General features: G+C 40.3%; 1 protein-coding gene and 1 pseudogene across 2 annotated transcripts in view; one reads left to right on the top strand and one right to left on the bottom strand.

Moving 5' to 3' along the window:
* The first annotated feature begins 6,039 nt into the window (after nucleotides 1-6,039).
* LOC122914286 (L-lactate dehydrogenase C chain) overlaps nucleotides 6,040-27,966 on the top strand; it is a 47,067-nt gene continuing 25,140 nt past the window's right edge. The window contains exons 1-3 of one of the 2 annotated variants that reach the window (XM_044260922.1): nucleotides 6,040-6,165; nucleotides 14,795-14,912; nucleotides 21,986-22,159. In XM_044260922.1, the coding sequence (XP_044116857.1) occupies nucleotides 6,040-6,165; nucleotides 14,795-14,912; nucleotides 21,986-22,159 (418 nt within the window). The remainder of the gene's footprint in view (nucleotides 6,166-14,794; nucleotides 14,913-21,985; nucleotides 22,160-27,966) is intronic. The other variant, XM_044260923.1, reaches the window with a different exon arrangement.
* Nucleotides 21,518-21,689, bottom strand: LOC122914287 (annotated as a pseudogene).

Raw genomic sequence — 27,966 nt, forward strand, 5'->3', positions numbered from 1 at the left:
TTTTTTAAAAGACTTATTTGAGAGAGGGAGGCGAGAAACAGGATCTTCAAGCAGATTCCGTGCCCAGCGTGGAACCAGACGCACAGCTAGATCTCAGGACCCATTAGATCATGACTTGAGCCCCAACTGCAGAGCTCTGTCTCCACGACCTAGGCCATCACGACCTGAGACAAAACCAAGTTGGAGGCCTAACTGAGTGAGGGAACCAGTCACCATAGTCTTGACAAGGAGTATAATAGGATTTGCTTTTCTATAGTTTTTTTTTTTATGCCTTAGGGTGTAATTTACACATAAAGTTCTATTATTTTTTTTTAAGATTTTATTTATTTATTTGACAGAGAGAGATTACAAGTAGGCAGAGAGGCAGGCAGAGAGAGAGAGGAGGAAGCAGGCTCCCTGCTGCGCAGAGAGCCCGATGCGGGACTCGATCCCAGGACCCTGAGATCATGACCTGAGCTGAAGGCAGCGGCTTAACCCACTGAGCCACCCAGGCGCCCTCTCCTATTATTTTTTAAAGATTGTATTTATTTGACAGACATGGAGAGAGGGATTACAAGCAGGAAGTGGGGCTCAATCTTCCCCAGACTGAGCCACCCAGGAGCCCCTAAAATTCACCTTTTGAAGTTTAATTCTGTGGATTTTCATAGTTGTACAACCTTCACCACTATCAAATCTTTGAACTTCTCAATTATTCCAAGTAGAAACCTGTACTTATGCCTGGCCTCTAGTAAACTTTGAGGCAGCTTGTTTTTTTAAAAAAATTATTTACACTTACTAATTTCATATCTGATACAATAAATTAGTACCAACATGACTGGAAATAATACTTAAAGATTTATTAACCTAATCTTTCGTGAATTTTTTAGATTTAATCTTGTAAAGCTTCCTCACTTTCTGACACACAAAGTCTTCCAAGATCACCTTGTATCTTCTTGCCCCAGGCAAGGAATAGACCTGCTCTGCAAGAAGCCCTGATTCTTTTAAATTAATATCTTATTTTATGCAGTAACAGGGAGGCTCAGTCAGTTAAGCATCTGTATTCTGCTTAGGTCATGATCCCAAAGTCCTGGGATGGAGCCCTGTATCCGGCTCCCTGCTTGGCAGGAAGCCTGCTTCTTCCTCTCCCCCTCCCCCTCCTTGTGTTCCTCTCTTGCTGTGCCTCTCTGTCAAATAAATAAATAATTAAAATATTTAAAATAAATAAATAAATATGATCTCGTTTTAGTCTTAACCTTGGGAAGTGGATTAAATATGCCTTAGTGGAGGAAGCAAATGGAATGTTCAGAATATAGTTCATACATATATACATCTACATGCATATATATGGAGATAGATAGATAGATAGATATATCTATCTATCTATCTATCTATCTATCTCCATATATATGCATGTAGATGTATGAACATTTTTTCCACTAAAGCCCATGTTGTCAAAGCATCAGTACTTCAAAGCCTGTTCTTTCAGAATTCTTTACTGCATTCCTACTGCACTTTGGCAGTTGTTGGGATGTATACATTTTGGCCCTCCTGTATTTAGATTGCTGCCATCAAGCAAAATGATTAAGTTAGCTTGGATTGTAGCCACCCAGAGAGCCCATTCAGGCAGTAGACCTCAGTGGCCTGCCCTGCACCTATGGTAGGTATGAATGAAGAGGCTTTTTCTTCACCTAGATCAAGAGTTTGGTCACTACCAAGATGACACCTCCTTTTGCCACCAGAGACCTCTTGATCATCCTGGCCAGCAGGGCTGACCTCTCAACTGAGTGGTAAATGAGGTGCAAGTACCAGAGTTGCTGTGGAAGTAAGCACACAAGCAAGTGGTAGTACAGGACCAACAGTGACTGCCGCTCCTGTCTGCTATAGGTAACCTGTTTCTCGGAGCTTGTTGGGTCCCCCCAAAATTGGGTACCCCAATAATGGGTCCATGATTAAAGGAGCAAGACTGATACAAAGCAAAAGTCAAGCAAAGCTTTATTCCATGCCAAACATCAAGAATCAAACGTCGACGGTCAAACAGACCGGTCAGGGTCGCCCCTTACAGAGGACGACCCCTCCCTGCTTTCCAGACTAACTTTTACAGAGCAAAGGCCATGTGCTTGAGCCTGGCCACACACAGGTGGCTAATTGAATTACAATTCACCCCACAGTAGCCATGGAAACTAGCCCATCACCTTGGTAGCTAGGAGACAGTTATATGAGCCCCCACTGATTGAATACCCCCACCAGGCCTGACCCACCCTTGTACTTGGACTTTGTTACCTGGGACTGTTTTCTGGGACTTATTTTTAAGTAAGTTCCCCTGGGGAGGGGGGGCAAAGTCAATTTAAGTTTTATAACAAAATGGCAGTTCAACCGGGGTGGGGCTGCTCTGGCTGAATAGGCCCTTACAAGCTGATAGTTTGTGAAAAGTGCCCTAAGAGAAATAGGACAGATGTAGGAAGGTGGTGGTAATTGACATTGCTCCAGGAAAGCTAGAGGAAGTACCATGTATACTCAAGACTGCAAATGAGGAATCAACTTTGAGAATGGTTGGAGAACTTTCCAGAAATAGGGAACAGCAAAAAGTCCTGAGCCAAGTAAAAGCTATTGAAAAGCTGGAGCGGAGTGAGGTGAGAGTGTCTTGAGATGAAGTTGGAGGGCTAGAAGGAGGCTGGATCGTGAATGTCTTTTAGGTTGTGGTAAAAATTAGTTATTTTACTGATGAATCACTAAATTTTATCTCTGAAATTAATTAAAAAATTAACTTAAAGAGAAAGACAAACTATCATATGATCTCCCTGATATGAGGAAGTGGTGATGCAACATGGGGGCTTAAGTGGCTAGGAGAAGAATCAATGAAACAAGATGGGATTGGGAGGGAGACAAACCATAAGTGACTCTTAATCTCACAAAACAAACTGAGGGTTGCTGGAGGGAGGGGGGTTGGGAGAAGGGGGGTGGGGTTATGAACATTGGGGGGGGGTATGTGCTTTGGTGAGTGCTGTGAATTGTGTAAACCTGGCGATTCACAGACCTGTACCCCTGGGGATAAAAATATGTGTGTATAAAAAATAAAAAATTAGGGCGCCTGGGTGGCTCAGTGGGTTAAGCCGCTGCCTTCGGCTCAGGTCATGATCTCAGGGTCCTGGGATCGAGCCCCGCATCGGGCTCTCTGCTCAGCAGGGAGCCTGCTTCCTCCTCTCTCTCTGCCTGCCTCTCTGCCTACTTGTGATCTGTCTCTGTCAAATAAATAAATAAAATCTTTAAAAAAAAAATAAAAATTTTTTAAAAATTAACTTAAAAAATTGGTTAAGTGTAATGAAAAGTTGTGGTCAGGTTTTAAGCAGGGTGACTGCATGGTGTGAACTACATTAAAACCAAATCATAGGCTTTGTAATTTTTATTTTTTTTAAAAATTTTTATTTATTTACTTATTTGGCAGAGATACAGTGAGAGAGGGAACACAAGAAGGGGGAGTGGGAGAGAGAGAAACAGGCCTTCCCCTCCCACCACCCCTCAGCAGGGAGCCTGATGCAGGGCTGGATCCCAGGACCCTGGGATCATGACCTGAGCTGAAGGCAGAAGCTAAACGACTGAGCCACCCAGGCACCCCAAACCACGTGATGAAGTTTTAGAACCTAGGTAAGGTTCGGTGGGCTGAGGTCCGGAGCCGATGACCAAGAAAGAATTCTTGAGACATCTTTGGTGCAAAATGGTGGTTTATTAAAGCACGGGGACAGGACCTGTGGGCAGGAAGAGCTGCTGCCCCGGGGTTGTGAGGGATGGCAGGTTATGTACCCTGCAGTTGGGGGAAGGTGAGGGGAAGGTAGGTTTCAATGGAGTTTTCTTTCTTTTTTTTTTTTTTTAAAGATTTTATTTATTTATTTGACAGAGAAAGATCACAAGTAGGCAGAGAGGCAGGCAGAGAGAGAGAGAGGAGGAGGAAGCAGGCTCCCTGCTGAGCAGAGAGCCCGATGCGGGACTCGATCCCAGGACCCTGAGATCATGACCTGAGCCGAAGGCAGCGGCTTAACCCACTGAGCCACCCAGGCGCCCTCAATGGAGTTTTCATATGCTAAAGACGACCTTGGAAGGTGCGGGAAGACCAAGGTTGTCTTTTAGCAAGCCATTAACATCAAGATAGTTGGGAGATTCCTGTCTTGCAGGATTGTGATCTCTGCAAGTTAACTATTTGCTTATTGTTCATGGCAGTCAGGGCTGCCTGAGGGATGCTACACATATTACCGAGGGGGAGCGGATGGAGTGGGGTGCAAGGCGCCAGCTTTTGCTTTGTATTCAGCCAGCCTCGTGCTCCCTCATCACACGGGCTTCGAAACAGAAAATGGAAAAGGATTAAAATGCAAATACTCAAAGATGACTTGAGGAGGTTGTGCCCACCTCTGTGGGTGGTAAATTCTTGGTATAAAGTTAAAACCACCCTTAGAGAACAAGATGTGGCCTTTCCTTTTCATTGTTGTTATGCCCCCTCCCCACCGCCGTGGGTCTGTGATTAAAGGAGCAAGACTGATATAAAGCGAAAGTCAAGCAAAGCTCTATTTTGCGCCAAGCATCAAGAATCTAACCGAATGTTCGGAATGTGCCTCTTACAAGAGAGAGCGACCCTTCTCTATTTCCTGGACTAGCTTTTAAAGGCAAAGGCCATGTGGTTGGGCCTGGCCATGCACAGGTGGCCAATGAGATTGTAACACACAGAGAAAGCTGCACTGTCCTGCTAGGTGACCAATTGAATTACAATTTACCCTAGTAGACATTTGAACCAGTCTATCACCTTGGTCAGAATTGGCGCCAAAGGGCGGGGTCCCATACTCCTTGGTAGCTAAGGAGAGAGTATGCATCCCCCCAATCGGATGTCTCCACCTGGCCTGACCCACCCTTATATTTGAGCTTTGTTACCTGGAGCTGGTTTCGGGGACTTGTTTTTAAGTAAATCCCCCGGGGGAAGGGGAGCAGGGATAGTTTAAGGGTTAAACAACGTTATTGTTTTAACTTTGACGGAAGCCTCTAGCTAAATAGGTCCTCACAATTGCTGCTTTAATTCAATCTCTATTTCAGCACTCCATTCTGAAGTTACAGAGCTCAATAATAATGTTTTAAATTCCGGCAGATAAATGTGTAGACAAGGGTATGGTAAGTACATTGAAAAGTACATTCCTCAAATTCAGCTTGGTCATTCCCACGCCCACCCTTTACTTAAATCATCACTGGGGCTCAGGTCCCTCCAGCATGTCCTCTCAGAAAGAGGCAAGTTATCTAGAAGAACAGGAGATGCTCGGAGGAGAACTTTCTCCCACTGGGGCCTGGAGCCTGACCCTCATCAGCCTGTAGTCATGACGGTTTCCAAAAATTCAGCACTAAAATCAGTCCCAGGCTTAGGCTTGTTGAGGGAAATGAAACTATACTCCCCAAATCCCTGTTTCCAAGTTCTTAAAGATAGCCTAGAATTCTTCACAGGGGCACCGAGGACGCCAAAACACTCACTCTCACATCGCCCCCCTCCCAGAACGAGGGGCCGCTAAATGCCTGCGAATGCGCCTGCGCCTGGGCTAGCGGTGGGCGGGGCTTGCGTACTGACCAAAGAGTCTTGCGTGGGAGCATTCTTGACGTTGCAGTTGGTAGAGCAACTGTCGCAGGGCTTCGTACTTAAGTGCCGTTGGTGGCTTCCTTTTGGTGTAACTTTTTTTTTCTTCTTCTTCTTTTTAATCTTCCTTAAAGGCAGTGAGTTCTGTGTTCCGGCTGTCTGTACTGAGTTGCGGCAGGCAAAGCACTTGTGAGTGTCTAGTCCTGGGGTGAAAATGATAGCTTGAGGGCTGGGAGAAATAAAAAGCTCATTGGTGCCCCAACACCTAGGCAGACTGGTTCTCCTCTGCCTCTCCACACCCCTTTTTTCGCTTTCCCGCCGCACGCGGCTCCAACATTCTGCAAACTCAGTAGGTAAGCCCCTAGATGTTCAGTGTGGCTAGTATGTTGATACCTATGAGCGTGATCAATTTAGGGAATTTGATTCCACTGAAATTTCATTATCCCTATCAGGTTCTCAAAATGTCAACTATCAAGGAGAAGCTTATTGAGAGTCTAATTGAGGAAGATGAAGCCTCCCAGAGGAAGATCACCATTGTTGGCACTGGTGCTGTAGGCATGGCTTGTGCTATTTGTATCTTACTGAAGGTAAGTTAGAAGCCTATCTGGGGGGCGCCTGGGGGGCTCAGAGGGTTAAAGCCTCTGCCTTCGGCTCAGGTCATGATCTCAGGGTCCTGGGATCGAGTCCCGCATCGGGCTCTCTGCTCAGCGCGGAGCCTGCTTCCTCCTCTCTCTCTGCCTGCCTCTCTGCCTACTTGGGATCTCTCTCTCTGTCAAATAAATTAAAAAAAAAAAAAAGAAGAAGAAGCAGCCTATCCAGTATCTGAAAATCAAGAACTTTGAGGTCTTGTAGATGTTGATGAGTTCAGGGTTGTGGGGCTAACCTTCTGACAGCAAATATGTACAGTTCACTTATCTGATTTTGACCTAATTTAAGAAACGTTTATTTGGTATTTATCTTGAGTCTGGTATTGCTAAACTATTTAAGCTGATTCATAGGAGACACATTGCTGGCATTAATTTGTTAATATTCTGTTTAAATGATCCCATACCTTGTTTTCCTGGAAGAATAATGGGTGGAAATCATACTTCCTAGAAGCTTATACTTAAAAAGAATTTTTTTAGGGGCACCTGGCTGGTTCAGTCAGAAGAGTATGGGACTCTTGATCTCACAAAGTTGTGAGTTCAAAACCCACATGGGTATAGAGATTACTTAAAAACAAAAACCTTTAATTTTTTTTAAACTATAAGTATTACACGCTCATTATAAAACAAAAAGTACCAAAGTTGATAAAGTAACAGTGGAAGTTCTTTAATTTTACTTTTTGTTTCTACAGCGTCTTTTCATGTGGCTTTTGGCAATTTGTATATCTTCTTTGGAAAAGTCTCTGTTCAAATCCTTTGCCATATATATATTTCTTTCTTTCTTTCTTTTTTTACTGCCTTCTAAATACCTATATATTTAAAGAGAGCACACATGTGGAGGTGGGGAGAGGGAGGAGAGTGAGAGAAAATTTTTTCAATTTTAATTAATTAATTTTAAAAGATTTTATTTATTTGAGAGAGAGAGAACACAAAAGAGTGAGAACAAGCGTGAATGGCGGGGAGGGGCAGATGAAGAGGGAGAAGCAAATTCCCCACTGAGCAGGGAGCCCAATGTAAGGCTCGATCCCAGGGCCCTGGGATCATGACCTGAACTGAAGGTAGAGGCTTAACCAACTAAGCCACCCAGGCACCCCCTTTTTTTTTTTTTTAAGATTTTATTTATTTGATAGAGAAAGATCACAGAGAGGCAGGCAGAGAGAGAGAGAGAAGCAGGCTCCCCGCTGAGCAAAGAGCCTGATATGGGGCTCCATCCCAGAACCCTGAGATCATGATCTGAGCTGAAGGCAGTGGCCCAACCTCCTGAGCCACCCAGGCGCCCACCCCTTTATTTTTTAAAAAGACTTGTTTATTTATTTCAGGTACAGAGCGTGTGAGCGGGGGAGGGGCAGAGGGAGAGGGAGACAAATTTTCAATGTGATTCCCTGCTGAGCGTGGACCCTGTCACCAATTCCAGGACCCTGAGATCATGACCTGAACTGAAATCAAGAGTCTCCTCCTTAACCAGCTGAGCCACCCAGGTGCCCCAAGGATTTTTTTTTTCTTAAGATTTTATTTATTTTTAGGGGCGCCTGGGTGGCTCAGTGGATTAAGCCGCTGCCTTCGGCTCAGGTCATGATCTCAGTGTCCTGGGATCGAGCCCCGCATCGGGCTCTTTGCTTGGCGGGAGCCTGCTTCTCTCTCTCTCTCTCTGCCTGACTCTCCGCCTGCTTGTGATCTCTCTCTCTGTCAAATAAATAAATAAAATCTTAAAAAAAAAAAAAAGATTTTATTTATTTTTAGAGAGAGGGAGAGTGGATGGGGGTGGTGAAGGTGGGGAAGAACAAAAAGAGAGAGGGAGAGAGAATCTCAAGCAGACTCCATGCTGAGTGCAGAGCCCCATGCAGGGCTTGACCCCAGGGTCTCGAGATCATGATCTGAGCTGAAATCAAGAGTGAGGCACTTAAACAACTGAACCACCCAGATACCCTTTGTCTGTTTGTAAATTGGATTATTTGCTGTTGACTTGTAGGGGTTCTTTTTATAGTCTAGATATTAATCTCTTACCGAATTTGTGTATTTGAGTATTTTCTCCCATTTCATGGTTTTCTTTTCACTCTGCTGTTTTTGTTGTATTGTTGTTTTTGATTCACAGACATTTTTTTTTAAAAATAGATTTTATTTATTTATTGACAGAGATCACAAATAGGCAGAGAGCAGGCAGAGAGAGAGGAGGAAGCAGGCTCCCCGCTGAGCAGAGAGCCCGATGCGGGACTCGATCCCAGGACCCTGAGATCATGACCTGAGCTGAAGGCAGAGGCCGCAACCCACTGAGCCACCCAGGCGCCCCGATTCACAGACATTTTTAATGTTAATGTAATTCAGTTTATGTTTTAAAAGAGCAAGTGAGCAATTGGGAGGTGATGCCCTGGAGGGTTGGAGAGTGAGAGAGAGAGAGAAACAGGCTCCATGCCTATTGCAGACCCTGACAAGGTGTTCAGTCTCATGACCGTGAGATCATGACCTGAGCTGAAATCAAGAGTTAGATGCTTAACCAGCTGAGCCACCCAGGTGCCCCTCAATTTATCTATTTTTATTTTTGTTTTATGTGTTTTGGTGTCATATCCAAAAGCCACTGTCAAGTCCAATGTCATGAATCTTTTATATTTTCTCCCAAGAGTTTCATACAGTTTTAGGTCTTATATTTAGATCTTTAAGATTTTTTTTTAAAAGATTTTATTTATTTATTTGACAGAGAGAGATCACAAGTAGGCAGAGAGGCAGGCAGAGAGAGAGAGAGAGAGAGGAGGAAGCAGGCTCCCTGCTGAGCAGAGAGCCTGATGCGGGACTCAATCGCAGGACCCTGAGATCATGACCTGAGCCGAAGGCAGCGGCTTAACCCACTGAGCCACCCAGGCGCCCCTTATATTTAGATCTTTGATCCATTTTTAATTATTTACATGATGTAAGGTATAAGTCTGACTTCATTATTTTGCTTGTAAATATCTACTTACCCCAGTATGATTTGTTGAAAAGACTCTCTTTTCCCCCATTAAATGGCCTTGGCATTCCTGTCAAACATCATTTGGTCATAGGGAACTTGGGCGGCTCAGTCAGTTAAGCGTCTACCTGCAGCTCAGGTCATGATCCCTGGGTCCTGGGATCAAGTTCCATATAGGGCTCCCTGCTCAGCAGGGATCCTGCTTTTCCCTCACCCTCTGTCTGCACCTCCCCTTGCTTATGTTCTCTCTCTGTTGAGTAAATAAATAAAGTCTTAAGAAAAAAAAATAGTAGAGTCCAAAAGATTTAGAAAATACCATTTGCCATAAATGTGAGAGTTTATTTCTGGGCTCTCTATTCCATTGATTTATATGTCTTTATGACAATACCATGCTATTTTGATGTAGCTTTGTAATAAGTTTTGAATTCAGGAAGCATTAGATTTCAAAATTTACTCTTTTTCACAATTGTTTTGCCATTTAGAGTCCCTTAAGATCCTTTAGAATGGATTTTGTTCTGTTCATTTAAAAAATGTCACTGGGATTCTATAGGGGTTTGTATTAAATCTGTAGATGATTTTGAGTATGTTGACATCTTAACAGTATTAGGTGTTCTAATCTAGGGTCATGTGATGTCTTTCCACTTATTTGCGTCTTCTTTAATTTGTTTCAGCAATGTTTGTAGTTTTCAGTGTACAGCTTGGGTAGCTTCTCAGGACACCTGGGTAGCTTCTCAGGACACCTGGGTAGCTCAGTCAGTTAGGTGTCTGCCTTTGGTTCATGTTATGATCTCAGGGTCCTGGGATTGAGCTGCATGTTGGGCTCCCTGCTCACCAGGGAGTCTGCTTCTCCCTCTCTCTCTGCCCCTCTGCTCATGCTCTCTCTCACGGTCTCTCTCTGAAATAAAATCTAAAACAAAAAATAAACAAACCAAAAAACACAAATCCTTTGCTTTTTAAAATGTTTTCAGGGGCACCTAGGTGGCTCAGTGGGTTAAAGCCTCTGCCTTCAGCTCAGGTCATGATCCCAGGGTCCTGAGATCAAGCCTCAAATTGGGCTCTCTGCTCAACAGGGAGCCTGCTTCCCCCTCTCCATCTGCCTGCCTCTCTACCTACTTGTGATATCTGTCTCTCTGTGAAATAAATAAATAAAATCTTTAAAAAAATGTTTTCAAAGATATTATTTAATTTTCATGACAACCTTACAAGATAGGTACTGTTATCATCTCCATTTATAAATGAGAATACTGAAACATAGATATTAAGTAATATTGCCCATGGTCAAGTGGCTAAGATAGGTGAATGGGCTAGAATTCAAACCTTGGCAATGTGGACACAGGTCCTGTTGTGTTCTTAAAAACTTTACTGGATTATTTAGATAATTTTAAAAAACTGGCAGAGGAAGGTGAAAAGCCAGTTAAATTCCAAAACCTCAAGAAAAGCTGAGGAATTGGTAGTACGAGCTACCTCACAGAGTTGAGGTAAGGGATGGGACAAACATAGGAGAAAGTTTATAGTTCAAAGTTTATATGATCAGAACAAAACCACCAGATTCTCTTCTGGAGCTCACTCAAACAAGCAATCACCTCTCACATATCAGCAGGCAAGGGGAAGGAGTATATTCTTTGGAGAAATTGAATCAGGTTCTTCTACTCAAGACAGTAAAGACAGGCATCTTATTGAAAGCAGTAGGATTAGTTGAAGGCATATTGAAGCAGGAACCCTGTGATTTCCACTGGGTTTCTAGAAAGCAGATTGTCAAAGACGGAATATAGAAAAGAGATGAAATTAGAGAACCAGTCAGGAGGTCCCATTACTCATTGATATTTCAGTAAGAAAAAAGAAAGGGAAGAAAATTATTCAAGAAATAAAAGAAAAAGTCTAAAACTAAAATGAATTTGCAGATATAAAGAATTTATTGGGGAAAAAAAAGAATTTATTGAATGGGGCAGCTGGCTGGCTCAGTCAGTGGAGCTTGGGACTCTTGATCTTGGGGTTGTGAGTTTGAGTCCCACACTGAGTGTGGAGATTACTTAAAAATAACATCTTTTTAAAAAAAAACCTTTTATTTATTTGACAGAGAGTGAGAGCACAAGCAGGAGGAACAGCAGAGGGGGAGGGAGAAACAGACCCCCCACTGAGCAGGGATCCTGATCCAGAACTCATCCCAGAAACCGGAGATCATGACCTGAGCCTAAGGCAGATGCTTAACCATCTGAGCCACCCAGGCACCCCTTAAAAATAAAATCTTAAAAAAAAATTGATTGAGTGCTCAGCACAATGAATCAAAGGCATATTATCATGAAATTTATATATATTACATATTGGTGTACAATATCAAAGGCATGTTATCGTGAAATTTTGGAACTCCACTTTAAAGGTCAGTTGTTAGAGCCCATTTATTTCCTACTAGAATCCATAGTATACTGGTAAATACCCAGTTCACATTGATGTGCATTGTGGGATAAATGGAAAGTGATGAAAGATATTAAAATATGCATATTTATATAGTTTATTGACTTCAAGGAATATATAGGGTGTAAATGAGTACTATAACACCTGCATATATCACTGAATGGCAGACTTCATTTTTTTTTTTTAAAGATTTTATTTATTTATTTGACAGACAGAGATCACAAGTAGGCAGAGAGGCAGGCAAAGAGAGAGAGGGGGAAGCAGGCTCCCTGCTGAGTAGAGAGCCCGATACGGGACTCGATCCCAGGACCCTGAGATCATGACCTGAGCCGAAGGCAGCAGCTTAACCCACTGAGCCACCCAGGCGCCCTGAATGGCAGACTTTAAAGCACAGCAGTATGTCCTACTTCCTTCTGCTGTACGGAGTAAAGTGGTCCTAGCAGTTTTCCTTAGACTGATTTTAATTCTCTTACTTATCTTTTACTTTACTATTCTCTTACCTTACCATGTTATTCTAGGACTCCCTGGAACGATCATAACTGTTCTCTCTCTCTCTATTTTATATTTGAGAGAGAGTGGGGTAGAGGATGCAGAAGGCGAGGGACAGAGAGGCTTAAGCAGACTCCATTCTGTACATGGAGTCGAACACTGGGCATGATCCCATGACCCTGAGATCACAACCTGAGCCCAAACCAGAGACTTAACTGACTGTGCTATCTAGTTACCCCACTCATAACTATTCTTTAAAGATTCTGACAGGCTAAACAAACCCAAACTCTCTATTTGGAATTCTATTTGAGAAATGACTCACATAGATATTGTTAGTTCTTTCTTTCTTTCTTTTTTTTTAAGACTTTATTTATTTATTTGACAGACAGAGATCACAATCAGACAGAGAGGCAGGCAGAGAGAGAGGAGGAAGCAGGCTCCCTGCTGAGCAGAGAGCCTGATGTGGGGCTTGATCCCAGGACCGTGGGATCATGACCTGAGCCGAAGGCAGAGGCTTTAACCCACTGAGCCACCCAGGTGCCCCGATATTGTTAGTTCTTTAAAAAAAACAAAAATGAACTTTCAGGAATTATTTGAGTTCTGTCTTTGGCAATCATGATAAACAGAGCTCGGAAGATTCCCTTGAAAAGAGAATTGTCTGGTAACTTGTTAAGAAGAGATATAATTCAAATTGGAAACATAATTTAAAAGCAGGCTGTGTTGGTTATTATTGTTACCCAGCTCCAAACCCAGTTTTCTGTATTCTGTGGTGCTGGTGCTGGATCTTTGCATAATCTTTTTCTCCTTTACCAGTTAGCATCTTGTCAGGTTCTGCCAATAGACAGGAGTGGAGAACTGGAGGAGAGGAGCAGGAGTGGAGAAATGACCTCCGTCCTGTTTGCTTATTGCTTTGGTCATTTTCATCTCAGCTGCAGCCCTTGCCTCAGTCGTAACAGTTGGTCCTAGCTTCCAGTTTCTTTTGGAGCTCCTAGCCTCATTTTGCCCATTCAGTGGTATCAGGTTTTGATAGTCAGGTAGCCAGGTTTTACTTCTTCCAGAGGTCTGAGCCTGGCTCCATGAAGCCCTCCTTTAGTCTTTCTCTTTGTTCCCTCAGTCTTGGGGTAGTAGATTCAAACTATGATTTCTATCTCTGGGTTACCTCAAATGCTCCCTTTTTGTCCTTTCAGCCCTCCAACAGCTGTCTCACCAATTCCCTATATTAATTACCTCCTGTTGAAATGCTTAGAGTGATTTCTGTTTTCCTGTACAGATCCAAAGACATAGACTAATAGAAAAATGGATCTATAAACATTATCTGGTTTTCTTACCAATTAGCGTAGAAGTGATATGTGATCCTTCTGGGTGAAGCTCCTTATCTTCCTTATGTTCCTGATATATAACACATAATTTAGTACATTTTAGAAGCTACAGTTTTCTAGAAAGTTCAGATGGCATCTGATCTGAGAAAAAAGGGTAGCAATTAGGGACTTTGATCCCTTTCCCTTACTCCTCATCTTTAGAATCTGGCCACTGAAATATGAGGGAAAACTCTTCTTCTATGTAGTTCTGTATTCTGTTTCATTTGGTAAACTCAATTCAAATCAGAGTAAGCAAAAAAGAGACTATACAGATTTTCCTGGACCTATGATGAGGTTACATCTCCATAAACTATCATGAGTTCAGAATGTATTTAATACACCTATTCCATCTGTCATATCTTAGCCTAGCCTGCCTTAAGCATGCTCAGAACAATTACACAATTACATTACATTATTGTGGATGTAACTACACTCTAAGCTAATGTAATTAGCTAATGTAATATAATAATGTATGTAATGTAATATTATAAAATATAATAATGTAAGCTAAATAATGTTATAAGCTAATTACATTAGCTTAGAGTTGGGCAAAACCATAAAACACAAAGCTTATTTTATAATCAATTGTTGAATATCTTGTGAAATATATTGGTTCTGAAAGTAAAAAACAGAATAATTGTTAAGTGTATCCATTATTTGCCTCATGATTGTGTGGCGTACTGGGAGCTATGGTCAGGTTGTATGGCCATCTACCCCTAGGTTGGAGATCCAATGTTAAATGTACTGTGCATGAAATGGGTTCCCACAGGTGGCCACCTTTTTATTTTAGTCATAAAGATGCATACTAAAAACTTCAGCCAATTCAGAAATTGGGCATAAAGGTTAAATGTAATAAAATCCTTTGAAGGAACTTAATAGCTTTTCATCATTCTTGAACTATTATCTGAAGTGGAAAAAAGCCACTTATAAAAAAATTATCAATTAGTTTTGAAGGCAAAGCAATTAGTAATTTTTGCTACATTCTGTTGCTTACTTTGACTTCTTTCTGGTCACTCTAGATACACTCACACACTCACTTTTATAGCTTTTTTTTCTATTAAAATATAACTATGGGCGCCTGGGTGGCTCAGTGGGTTAAGCCGCTGCCTTCGGCTCAGGTCATGATCTCAGGGTTCTGGGATCGAGGCCCGCATCGGGCTCTCTGCTCAGCAGGGAGCCTGCTTCCTCCTCTCTCTCTGCCTGCCTCTCTGCCTGCTTGTGATCTCTCTCTGTCAAATAAATAAATAAATAAAAATAAAATATAACTATAATTCAATTATAAAGTAGCCACACACAAATTTTTCTTTTTATTTTTTAAATACTGAAGTAAGAACATTCTTCAAAATATGTTATTCAAAACTTTCATGTATTTTAGGATTTGGCCGATGAACTCGCCCTCATTGATGTCTCAGTGGACAAATTGAAGGGAGAAATGATGGATCTTCAGCATGGCAGTCTTTTCTTTAATACTTCAAAGATTACCTCTGGAAAAGGTTAGTTTTAATTTAAAGAGTTCTTTTCAGAGTTTTAAAAAAGAGTAATGAACTTTACCAAACTGGTCTCCGTAAATATAAAATTAAAAATATCACCAATCTCATTAGGACATACAGTTTAAAAGGTTAATTTTTTATTTTTAAATCATTTTAAAAATGATTTTATTCATTTATTTGTGAGCAAGCACAAGCAGGGGGATAATAGGGGTGCCTGGGTGGCTCAGTTGGTTAAGCTTCTGACTTTGGCTGAGGTCATAATCTCAAGGTCCTGGGATCAAGCCCCACATTGGGTTCCCCACTCAGTAGTGTGTCTGCTTCTCTGTTTTCCTCTGCCCCTCCCCTGCTCATGTTCTCTTGAGTAAATAAAATCTTTTAAAAAAGAAACAATCATTAAAAAATTATGAAATGCTTGACATATAAAAAGAGTTTAAGTATAACAAACATCAATGTATCCAACACCCAGGAAAAAAAATAAAACATTACTAATTTAGTTGATATGTTCTGTGTTACATCTATTCATGTCTCAATCCTGAATATACTGGTTATCTTTACCATGCATTTCTTTTACTCTTGTATTTTAGTGACTTACCTCATATTATATAATTAATAGATACAATGGGCATAAATACACTTGGATATAAACATGATTAAACATGATAAACATCTTTTTTAAATTACCAAATAATGTATTATTTGCCCCAGGGATACAGGTCTGTGAATCATCAGTCTTACACATTTCACAGCACTCACCATAGCACATATCCTCCCCAGTGCCCATCACCAGCCACTGTATCCCTATCCCCCACCTCGAGAAACCCTCAATTTGTTTTGTGAGATTATGAGTCTCTGTGGTTTGTCTCCCTCCTGATCCCATTTTGTTTCATTTTTTCCCTCTACCCCCATGACCCCCCCCGCCTCAAATTCCTCATATCATAGGGATCATATGATAATTGTCTTTCTCTGATCAACTTACTTCGCTTAGCATAATACCCTCTAATTCCATCCACACCATTGGAAATGGCAAAATTTCATTTTTTGATGACTGCATAGTATTCCTGTGTGTGTGTGTGTGTGTGTGTGTGTGTACCACATCTTCACCCATTCATCTGTTTATGGACATCTGGGCTCTTTCCATAGTTTGGCTATCGTGGACATTGCTGCCATAAACATTCAGGTACATGTGCCCCTTCTGATCACTACATTTGTATCTTTAGGGTAAATACCCAGTAGTGTGATTGCTGGGTCATAGAGTAGCTCTATTTTCAACTTTTTGAGGACACACCATACTGTTTTCCAGAGTGGTTGCACCAGCTTGCATTCCCCGCCCTCATCAGGCTCCCTGCTCAGCGGGGAGTCTACTTCTCCTTCTCCCTCTGACCCTCCCCCTGCTTGTGCTCTCTCTGCTTCTCTCTAAAAAAAGGGAAGAAAAAGTACACAGACCTTCCCTATGAAAGTCTGCTAATTGGGAGTATTCAGTTGCCTTAGATATCAGTATGTTTTATATCCCTTAATTTACTGAATCAGTTCAATGGAGTCAGGTTAAAAGAGCTCCTACTGTATTAAAATACTTAAAAAAAATCATTCAGCATTTACTTTCTGGTAATGTGGCAGGATAAACACCTGGATCAGTCTTTTTGCTGTAAATTACAAAACTCCTGCATAAAATATAAAAGAAAGATTTTCTCAATCCTTAAAGAATTCATTTAGAATTGATATGCTCTTAATAAAGACATTTTCAGAATAGGCATTGAGTGAAGTCAGGAAACTAGAGAGTTAAGCAGAGCATTGTAGCTCGTTTTTACTAGCTAGCATTAGTCAGACTTTGTGAACTTCAATTTTGGTTTCCACTGCCTCACAGGCGTTGGTGGTATAGTGGTGAGCATAGCTGCCTTCCACTGCCTCACAGGATTTAGGAGACTGGAGACAGGGCTTAATTTGGGGAGTTCTATAGGAGTTAACTTCATAAAGCTGGAACTCCAATGGGGTTAGTAAACTCTGTAAAGTGTCAGATATGTTAGGCTTTGTGGGATCTATAGCCTCTGTCAAAACTACTCAACTCTGCTCTTGTTCTAAAGCAGCGATCAACTGTATGTAAAATGGGTGTGGCTATGTTCCAGTGAGATTTTTTTTTTAAGATTTCATTCATTTATTTGACAGACAGAAATCACAAGTAGGCAGAGAAGCAGGCAGAGAGAGAGAGAGAGGAGGAAGCAGGCTCCCTGCTGAGCAGAGAGCCCGATGCGGGGCTCGATTCCAGGACCCTGGAATCATGACCTGAGCCGAAGGCAGAGGCCTTAACCCACTGAGCCACCCAGGCGCCCCTTCCAGTGAGATCCAGTGAGATTTTATTTTTTTATTTTTTTCCAGTGAGATTTTAATTACTAAACCAGGCGATGGGCCAGATGTGGCTTGCGGGCCCTCATTTAGCAATTCCTTAATGTAAGGATGATCTTGAAGTAATTCATTTCTCCCTATCTCTGGGGACTGACAGTAAAATCAAGCATCTCAGCTGCTTGAGTAAAGGAAGGAAATGGTCGCCAAGATTGTAGATACCAGCTGGCCCTTATTTGAAATCCCCCCAAAAAAATCTCAAGCAGTCTTAAGACTTAAGATAATCTTGGGGGCACCTGGGTGGCTAAGTTGGTTAAGTGTCTGACTCTTGGTTTCCGCTCAGGTCAGAAATTCATGGGTCAGTGGGTCAAGCGGCCCCAAGTTCATTGGGGAGGCTGCTTGAAGGTTTTCTCCCTTTGTCTTTTCCCCCACTTTCTCTTCCTCCCTCAAATAAATAAATACATTGTTTTTTAAAAAAAGATTTATTTATTTGACAGACAGTGATCACAAGTAGGCAGAGAGGCAGGCAGAGAGAGAGAGGAGGGGAAGCAGGCTCCCTGCTGAGCAGAGAGCCCGATGTGGGGCTCCATCCCCATGACCCTGGGATCATGACCTGAGCCGAAGTCAGAGGCTTGAACCCACGGAGCCACCAGGCACCCCAATAAATACATCTTTTAAAAAAAGACTTAAGGTAGTCTCTAGAAGAAACCCACTTTATTTCAGGGCTCAAAGAAGTTCCACAAATAATATTCCAAAAAAAATGAACATCTCACATTAGGACTAATTAAATCTACCAAGAAAATGCATGAGCAAGAACCAGCCGAGGTAACAGAAAAGGCTACCATAGATTTCAGATGTTGAAATTATGAAACACAAATAGAAATTAACTATAATTATTCCACATAAAGAAATAAAGGACCAACTTAAAATATCAGTATAAGACAGGAAAACCTATATTTTTAAAATAGCCAAATATAAGGGTGCCTGGGTGGCTCAGTTAAGTGTCCAACCTTGATTTCAGCTTGGGTCATGATCTCAGGGTCATGGAATTGAGACCTATGGTGGGCTCTGTGCTCAGTGCAGAATCTGCTTGAGATTCTCTCTCTCTGCCTTTCCCCCCAACTCTCTCCTTCTCTCTTAAATAAATAAGTAAATAAATAAAATTGTTAAAAAGAAAAGTAAAATAGTCAAATATAACTTCTAAATATGAAATAGAATGAAATAAAAAAATTAATGGATTTAATAATAGAGCAGACACACTGAAGAGGGAAATGATGAACCTAAGGCAATTACAAAGAAGACAGTAAGAGGGGCACCTGGGTGGCTCAGTGGGTTAAAGCCTCTGCCTTTGGCTCAGGTCATGATCCCAGGGTCCTGGGATCAAGCCCCGCATCGGGCTCCTTGCTCTCTCTCTTTCTCTTTGCCTGCCTCTCTGCCTACTTGTGATCTCTGTCTGTCAAATAAATAAATAAATAAAATCTTTAAAAAAAAGACAGCAAGAAGTAGAAAATAAGACAGGCTAAGAATCATAGAGGATAAAGTGATGTCATGTACATATAATTAGAAAAGTGAACGGAGGGACGCCTGGGTGGCTCAGTTGGTTGGAGGACTGCCTTCGGCTTGGGTCATGATCCTGGAGTCCCGGGATCGAGTCCCGCATCAGGCTCCCAGCTCCACGGGGAGCCTGCTTCTCTCTCTGACCTTCTCCTCGTTCATACTCTCTCTCACTGTCTCTCTCTCAAATAAATAAATAAAATCTTTAAAAAAAAAAAGAAAGAAAAGTGAACGGAGAGGACGAAATATTGGAAGATTTATAACTGAGCATTTTTGAGAACTAATGAAAAATAACACACACACTCAAGTCAAATAATCTCAAGGATAAATACAAAATCCTATCTAACACATTCTTGTGAAATTACAGAACACTGGGACGCCTGGGTGGCTTAGTTGGTTAAGCAGCTGCCTTCGGCTCAGGTCGTGATCCCAGCGTCCTGGGATCGAGTCCCACATCGGGCTCCTTGCTTGGCGGGGAGCCTGCTTCTTTCTCTGCCTCTGCCTGCCATTCTGTCTGCCTGTGCTTGCTCTCTCTCCCTTTTTCTCTCTCTGATAAATAAATAAAATCTAAAAAAAAAAGAACACTAAAGGTAAAGAGAAAAAAAAAGTCACTAGACAAATTCTAGAAAAAGGAAAGAATAACTGACTTATCAACAGCACAGTGAAACCAGAATATAATGAAATGATATCTTTTTAATGTGCTGAGAAAGAGTAAATGTCAATTCAGAGTCTCTACCCAGCAAAAATATCTTTCAAGAATGAGGTTATAGGACGTGTGAGTGGCTCAGTGCGTTAAGCCTCTGTCTTCAGCTCAGGTCATGATCTCAGGGTCCTGGGATCAAGCTTCCCTTTCTCTGCCTGCCTCTCTGCCTACTCTTGATCTCTCTCTGTCAAATAAATAAATAAAATATTTTTTTTTAAAAAGAGAGAATAAGGTTATAATACATTTTCAGACAGACTAATCAGACCCTCGCTAATAATGCAAAGCCAAAATATGGAAAGAGCACAAATGTCCATCTACTGATGAGTGGATAAAGAAGAAGAGAGATAAATATATGTACATAGGAATATTACTCAGCCATCAAAAAGAATGAAATCTTGTCATTTGCAATGATGTGGATGGAACTAGAGGGTATTATGCTAAGCAATATAGTTGATCAGAGAAAAACAAGTACCATATGATTTCACTCATGTGGGATTTAAGAAACAAAACAGATGGACATAAGGGAAGGGAAGGAAAAATAAAATAAGTTGAAAACAGAAAGGGAGGCAAGCCATAAGAGACTCGGTAATTATGGGAAACAAACTTAGGATTGCTGGAGGGGAGGTGGGTGGGGGAATGGGGTAATTTGGTGATGGGTATTAAGGAGGGCATTTGAGGTAATGAGCACTGGGTGTTGTATGCAACTGATGAATCACCAGATCCTACTTCTGAAACTGATAATACAGTATATATTAATTAAATTGAACTTTAAAAAATTTTTAATTAAAAATTTAAAAAATTAAAAATGCAAAAATATATACATAAGGCAAAAGAAGAGTGATCTTAGATACAAGGTCTGAAATGCAAAAAATATGTGAAGAACACAGAAAATGGTAAAATTGAGGACAAATCTAAATAAATATAAATTGTATAAGACCATATAATATAGGATTAAAAATTTTAAAATATAGCATATAAATCTGGGTGTGAAATGTGGTAATGGGGAATGAAGTAGTGTTCTGAGTTCCTCAGTCATTAGGGAAGATGGAAAAGTGATGATTACCTTTGGACTCTGATAACTTAAATATGCATATTGTAACTGCTGTGATAATCTTTAAAAGAATAGAAACAGTGTAACCTCTAAATTAGTAAGAGGGAAGTAATAAAATTAGAAAAACATACCTAGTGAATCAAAAAGAAGGTAAAGGAAAAAAAATAATAAAAGAGACAACATATAGAGCTAAAAGTTTAGTGAGGATGGTTGACATAAAGTTATTAATAAAAACTTAATTGTACGTATATATGTCAAAAACAAGGAGAAGAATTTAAACCTATTTACATTATCAAAAATAGGAAGTACGTGAAATAAATCTAACAAGATCTCTATAGAGCTTTTATTCAGAAAAGAAGACAACCTCGTTGAATGATATTAAATACATAAATAGATAGACCTTGCATATGGAAGTCTATTTGTAAGATGTCCATTCTTCTCTTGATTATAGATGATACGCAACCATAGTCAAAATCTCAAAATGCTTTATGTTCTATAGACACTAAATTCATTCTAAAATTCATTTAGAAATTGAAAGGTCCCAAAATAGACATTTTTATAAGATTATTAAAAACACCTATTTGAGGGGCGCCTGGGTGGCTCAGTGGGTTAAAGCCCCTGCTTTCGGCTCAGGTCATGATCCCAGAGTCCTGGGATCGAGCCCCACATCGGGCTCTCTGCTCCGCGGGGAGCCTACTTCCTCCTCTCTGCCTGCCTCTCTGCCTACTTGTGATCTCTATCTGTCAAATAAATAAATAAAATCTTTTAAAAAAAGATGCAGCCTTTCATAAGTAATTCCGTAGAAGTTCCACTCTGCCACAGATGCATCTATGTGGTAAGAATCCTGTTCCATCCAACTGGTGAATGGCTGAATGAGGTCCCATCTTTTATCCCAGCTAGTGTGCATGCCTTTCATGTTGCTCCTGTCTATTGCTTACTTCCAAATCCAGATAACTGAATAGTCCTTTATCCCCAAAGTAGGTTCAAAGCAGTTGGTTCAGGCTTTCCAGGATCTGTACATCTCTAAAATCCCTGGTAAATCATGGGAGGACCAAAGTCCCAGTGGGTGGCATATTGGTCATCTTTGAGGAGCTGCCCCAGCCTCTGTTTGCTTGGCCTCTTTGCTCAGCTTCGCCATGGTGATGGCCTGATTGCCCAGTAAAATGTGTTTGAGAGAGAGAGAGAAAGCACAAGCAGGGGGAGAGGCAGAGGGAGAATCAGGCTCCCGGCTGAGCAAGGAGTCCCGTGTGGGACTTGATCCTAGGATCTCAGGATCATGACCTGAGTTGAGGGCAGACACTTAACGACTGAGCCACCCAGGCACCCTGATAGATGAGTACTTTAGTATCAAGGTCTTACAATAGACTTTTAAAGAAGTAAGGCACAGTAATTATGGCATTCTTGATCCAAGTATTGCCTTCTGTTTCTTTTTAGATTACATAGTATCTGCAAACTCCAAATTAGTTATTGTGACAGCAGGTGCACGGCAACAGGAGGGAGAAAGTCGCCTTGCCCTGGTGCAACGGAATGTGAACATCATGAAATCAATCATTCCTACCATAATCCAGCATAGTCCTGACTGTAAGATGCTTATTGTTTCAAATCCAGGTAAGTCTTTTATCCTCCCTTTAACTGAATAAGATGATCTTTCCATACTATTTTTAAAAAACAACTTCACTGAAGTAATGTTTCTGTACAATAAACTGTACCCATCCAAAGTATATAATGATTTTTCCAGCTTTATTGAGATACAATTGACATAATGGGTAAGGTGTATAATACAATGATTTGATAGACTTGTATATTGCAGTATACTATAGGATTAGTTAATACTTCCAACACAGGATTAGTTAATACTTCCAATACCTCACATAATTACCATTTCCTTTTTATGGTGAAAACATTTAAGATTTACTCTCTTTGCAGGTTTTAGGTATATAATACAGTATTGTCAACTATAGTCACCATGCTGTACCTTAGATACTCAGAGCTTACTCATTTTATAACCGTAACTATAAACATCCCTCCATTTCCCCCCTTCCCCAGCCCTTGGCCACCACCTCTTTATTTTTATGAGTTTGACCATTTTAGAAGCCACATGTAAGTGACATCATACAGTATCTGTCTTTCTCTGTCAGACTTAACTTCACTTAACATAATGCCTTCAAGATCCGTCCATGCTGTAACAAATGGCGGGATTTCCTTCTCTCTCATAGCTGAATATTAAATTGTAGTTCTATAATTTATACAATATAAATTTTAATTATATAATTTATATAATATATATGGATGAATATTAAATTATATATATACAATATTAAATTGTATACATATATGTCTATATATATATATATCTACATTTTTTTTCTTCTTGTGCAGCTTTTATTCCCATGACACATTCATTCCATAACTAGAAGCCTGAATCTCTTTCTCCCCCTGAACCCATTTTGCCCAACCTCCTCACTCCACTCCCCTTTGACACTCAGTTTGTTCTCTGTATTTATAGGTCTGATTCTGCTTTTTATTTGTTTATTCTTTTTTTTTTTGGATTCCACTTATGAGTGGAGTCATATGGTATTTCTCTTTCTCAGTCTGATTTATTTCAATTAGCATAAATACCCTTTAGGTCTATCCATGTTTTCTCAAATGGCACAATCTCATTTTTTATGGTTGTATAATATTCCATTATGTACTACATTTTCCTTATCCATTTGTCTGTTGATGGACACTTACATTGCTTCCATATCTTGACTATTGTAAATAATGCTGCAAAAAATACAGGGGTGCACCTATCTTTTTAAATTAGTGTTTTCTTTTTTTCAGGTAAATACCCAATAGTAGAATATTGAATCATATGGCATTTCTGTTTTTAATGTTTGAGGAATCTTCATACTGTTTTCCACAGTGGCTGCAACAGATCGCATTCTCACCAACAGTGCACAAATGTTCTTTTTTCTCCACAATCCAACACTTGATGTTTCTTATGTTTTTGATTTTAGCCTTTCTGACAGGTGTGAGATGATAACTTGTGGTTTTGATTTGCATTTCCATGATGATGAATAATGAGCATGTTTCCATGTATCTGTTGGCCATGTATATCTTCTTTGGAAAAGTGTCTATTCATGTCTTTTGCCCATTTTTTAATTGGTTTATTCATTTGGAGAGGGTTGAATTTTATAAGTTCTTTGTATATCTTGGATACTAACCCTTTATCAGATACATCATTTGCAAATATCTTCTCACACTCCATAGGTTGCCTTTTAGTTTTGCTGATAATTTCCTTTGCTGTGTAGAAGCTTTTTATTTAGATGTAGTCCTAATAATTTATTTTTGATTTGGTTTCCTTTGCCTTAGGAGACACACCTAGAAAGAAGTTGCTATGGCTCATGTCAGAGAGGTAACTGCCTGTGTACTCTTCTTGGACTTCAATGGTTTCCTGTCTCACATTTAGGTCTTTCATCTATTTTGAATGTATTTTTGTGTGTGGTGTAAGAAAGTGGTTCAGTTTCATTCTTTTGCATGTGACTGGCCAGTTTTCACATATTATTGAAGAGACTGTCGTTTTCCCATTGGATATTCTTATAGTTGTGGGTTTATCTCTGGGTTTTCTATTTGATTCTATTGATCTATGTGTTTTTTCTTGTGCCAATAACATACTGTTTGGAATACTATGGTGTTTTTTTTTGTTTTTTTTTTGTTTTTGTTTTGACAGAGAGAGATCACAAGTAGATGGAGAGGCACGCAGAGAGAGAGAGAGAGGGAAGCAGGCTCCCTGCTGAGCAGAGAGCCCGATGCGGGACTCGATCCCAGGACCCTGAGATCATGACCTGAGCCAAAGGCAGCGGCTTAACCCACTGAGCCACCCAGGCGCCCGGAATACTATGGTTTTGTAATATAACTTGAAGTCCAGAACTGTGAGGTTTCCAGGGTTGCTTTTATTTTTCAAGGTTGCTTTGGCTATTTGGCGTCTTTGTGATTCTATACAAATTTCAGGATTATTTGTTCTAGCTCTGTGAAAAATGCTGTTGGTATTTTGAAAGGGATTGCATTAAATATTTAAATTGCTTTGGGTAGCACGGACATTTTAGCAGTGTTTGCTTTTTCAATCCGTGAGTATGTCTTTCCATTTCTCTGTGTCATCTGCGTTTCTTTCATCAGTGCCTTACAGTTTTCAGAGTACTGATCTTTCACTTCTTTGGTTAGATTTATTCCTAGCTATCTTACTGTTTTTATTGCAATTGTAAATGGGACTAATTCCTAAATTTCTCTTTCTGCTGCTTCATTATTAGTGTATAGAAATGTAATAGATTTCTGTATGTTGATTTTATATCCTGCAACTTTACTGAATTCATTGATCAGTTCCAGCAGGTTTTTATGGATTCTTTTGGGTTTTCTATATATAGTATCATGTTATGTGCAAATACTGAAAGTTTCTCTTTTTCTTTGCTGATTTGGATGTCTTTTGTTTCTTTCTGAGGTCTGATTGCTGTGGTTAAGACTTCCAGTACTGGGCACCTGGGTGGCTCAGTGGGTTAAGACTTCCAGTACTATGTTGAATAAAAGTGGTGAGAATGGATATACCTGTCTTGTTCCTGACTGTAGAGAAAAGCTCTCTGGTTTTCCCCATTGAGGATGATAGTAGCTGTGGGGTTTTTCATATATGGTTTTTATTATCTTGAGGTATGTTCCTTCTATGCCTACATTGTTGAGGGTTTTTATCATGAATGGATGTCATGCTTTGTGAAATGCTTTTTCTGCATCTATTGAAAGAATCATATGGCTCCTACCCTTTCTTTTATTAATGTGGTATGTCACATTGATTGATTTGAGAATATTAAACCATTCTTGCAACCCAGGAATAAATCCCACTTGATTGTGGTGAATTATTTTTTTAATGTATTGTTGGATTTGGTTTGCTAGGATTTTGTTGAGAATTTTTGCATCTATGTCCATCAGAGATATTGGCCTATAGTTCTCCTTTTTAGTGGTGTCTTTATCTGGTTTTGTTATCAGGGTAATGTTGGTCTCAGACTGAATTTGGAAATTTTCCTTCCTTTTCTGTTTTTTGGGATAATTTGAGAAGAATAGTTATTAACTCTTTAAGTATTTGGTAGAATTTGCCTGTGAAGCCATACGGTCATGGACTTTTGTTTGCTGGGAGTTTTTTGATTAGTGATTCAGTTTCTTTGCTGGTTATCAATCTGTTCAAGTTTTCTAGTTTTTCTTGCAGTTTTGGTAATTTCTATGTTTCTAGGAATTTATCCTTCTATGTTGTCCAATTTGTTGGCATATAGTTTTTCATAATATTCTGTTATAATTGTTTATATTTCTGTGGTGTTGGTTGTTATTTCTCCTCTCTCGTTTGATTTTATTTTCTTGGGTTTTTTCTCTTTTCTTTCTTCTTTTTTTTAAGATTTTATTTAATTTGTTGGAGAGAGGGAGGGAGGGAGAAAGCACAACCAGGGGGATCAGGAGGCAGAAGGAGAAACAGGCTCCCTGCTGAGTAGGGAGCCTCATGTGGGACTTGATCCCAGGACCCTGGGCTCACGACCTGAGCAGAAGGCAGATGCTTAACCAACTGACCACTCAGGCATCCCTTCTCTTTTCTTTTTGATGTTTGGCTAGAGATTTATCAGTTTTATTAATCGTTTCAAAGAACCAGCTCCTGGTTGCATTGATCTGTTCTATTGTTTTTTTAGTTTCTATATCATTTATTTCTGCTCTAATCTTTATTATTTCCTTCCTTCTGCTGGCTTTATGCTTTTTCTTTTTCTGGATCCTTTAGGTGTAAGGTGAGGTGGTTTATTTGAGATTTTCCTTGCTTCTTGAGGTGGGCATCTCTTGCTATATAGTTCCTTCTTAGGACTACTTTCACTACATCCCAAAGGTTTTGGGTATTGTGTTGTCATTTTCATTTTTTTCCATGTATGTTTTAAAATTTATTCTTTGATTTCCTGGTTGACCCATTCATCGTTTAGTAGCATGTTGTTTAACCTCCATGTATTTGTGGTCTTTCCAAATTTTTTCTTGTGGTTGACTTTAGTTTCACAGTGTTGTGGTCAGAAAAGGTGCATGGCTTGACTTCAGTCTTTTTGTATTTGTTGAGGCTTGTTTTTGACCTGATATATGATCTATTCTGGTGAATGTTCCACGTGCACTTGAAAAGAATGTGTATTCTGATGTTTGAGGGTGGAATATTCTGAAAATATCTGTTAAGTTCAACAGATTCTTTCTTCTTTTTTTATTTTTTTAATTTTAATTTTTTTTTAAGATTTTATTTATTTATTTGACAGATGGAGATCACAAGTAGGCAGAGAGGCAGGCAGAGAGAGAGAGAGAGAGGAGGAAGCAGGCTCCCTGCACAGCAGAGAGCCTGACATGGGGCTCGATCCCAGGACCCTGAGATCATGACCCGAGCCAAAGGCAGAGTTTTTAACCTACTGAGCCACCCAGTCGCCCCGTCTTTCTTCTTTTTTAAAAATTTTTTTTTATTTATTTGACATTCAAAGAGAGTGAGAGAGTGAGAGCATAAGCATACAAGGCAGAGAGAGGGAGAAACAGGCTTCCTACTGAGCACGGAGTCCGATGTGGAGCTCCATCCTATGACCCTACCATCAGGGCCTGAGCACAAAGCAGATGTTTAACTGACTGAGCCACCCAGGTGTCCCATGAGCAAACTGTTCACTGCCCAAGTGGGGATAGGAATAACACCCTCTAGGAGCTGTGCTGTGTGGTGGTCCTCTTCTCTAATGACCTGAGCCAAAGGTAGCACTTAACCCACTGAGACACCCAGGCACCCAGATTCTTTCTTCTTCTTCTTCTTCTTTTTTTTTAAAATTTTATTTATTTATTCATGAGAGACACAGAGAGAGAGAGAGGCAGAGGGAAAAGCAGGACCCTGGGATCATGACCTGAGCCGAAGGCAAACACTTAATATCTGAGCCACCCAGGCGCCCCATATTCTTTCTTCTTGATCCATTCTGTTGTTGATTCTATCTAGTGCAGTTTTCATTTAACTCACTATAATCTTCAAATCTAGAATTTTGTTCTTTTTTTAATGATTTCTATCTCTTCATTAAATTTCTCATTTTTGTTTTCCCGATTTCTCTGAACTATTTCTGTGTTTTCTTGTAGCCCATTTACTGTCTTAAACCAGATATTTTGAACTCTTTGTTTGCTTAATCACAGATCTCCATGTCTTTGGGGTTGGTTCCTGGAAGATGATTGAGATCTTTGGTAGTGTCATGTTTCCCTGATATTTTTTTGTTCCTTGAAGTCCAGTGTCACTGTCTTTGCACTTGAAGTAGTTGTAACCTCCTCTAGTCTTTACCAACTTAGTTCAGGGCAGAAATGTCTTCTGTCAGCCCTGCTAGGAATTCTGAGGCTTTCTCAGACCTATGTGTATGCCTGCTTCA

Source organism: Neovison vison, chromosome 7 (genome assembly GCF_020171115.1).
Source record: "Neovison vison isolate M4711 chromosome 7, ASM_NN_V1, whole genome shotgun sequence".
Taxonomy (NCBI): Eukaryota; Metazoa; Chordata; class Mammalia; order Carnivora; family Mustelidae; genus Neogale; species Neogale vison.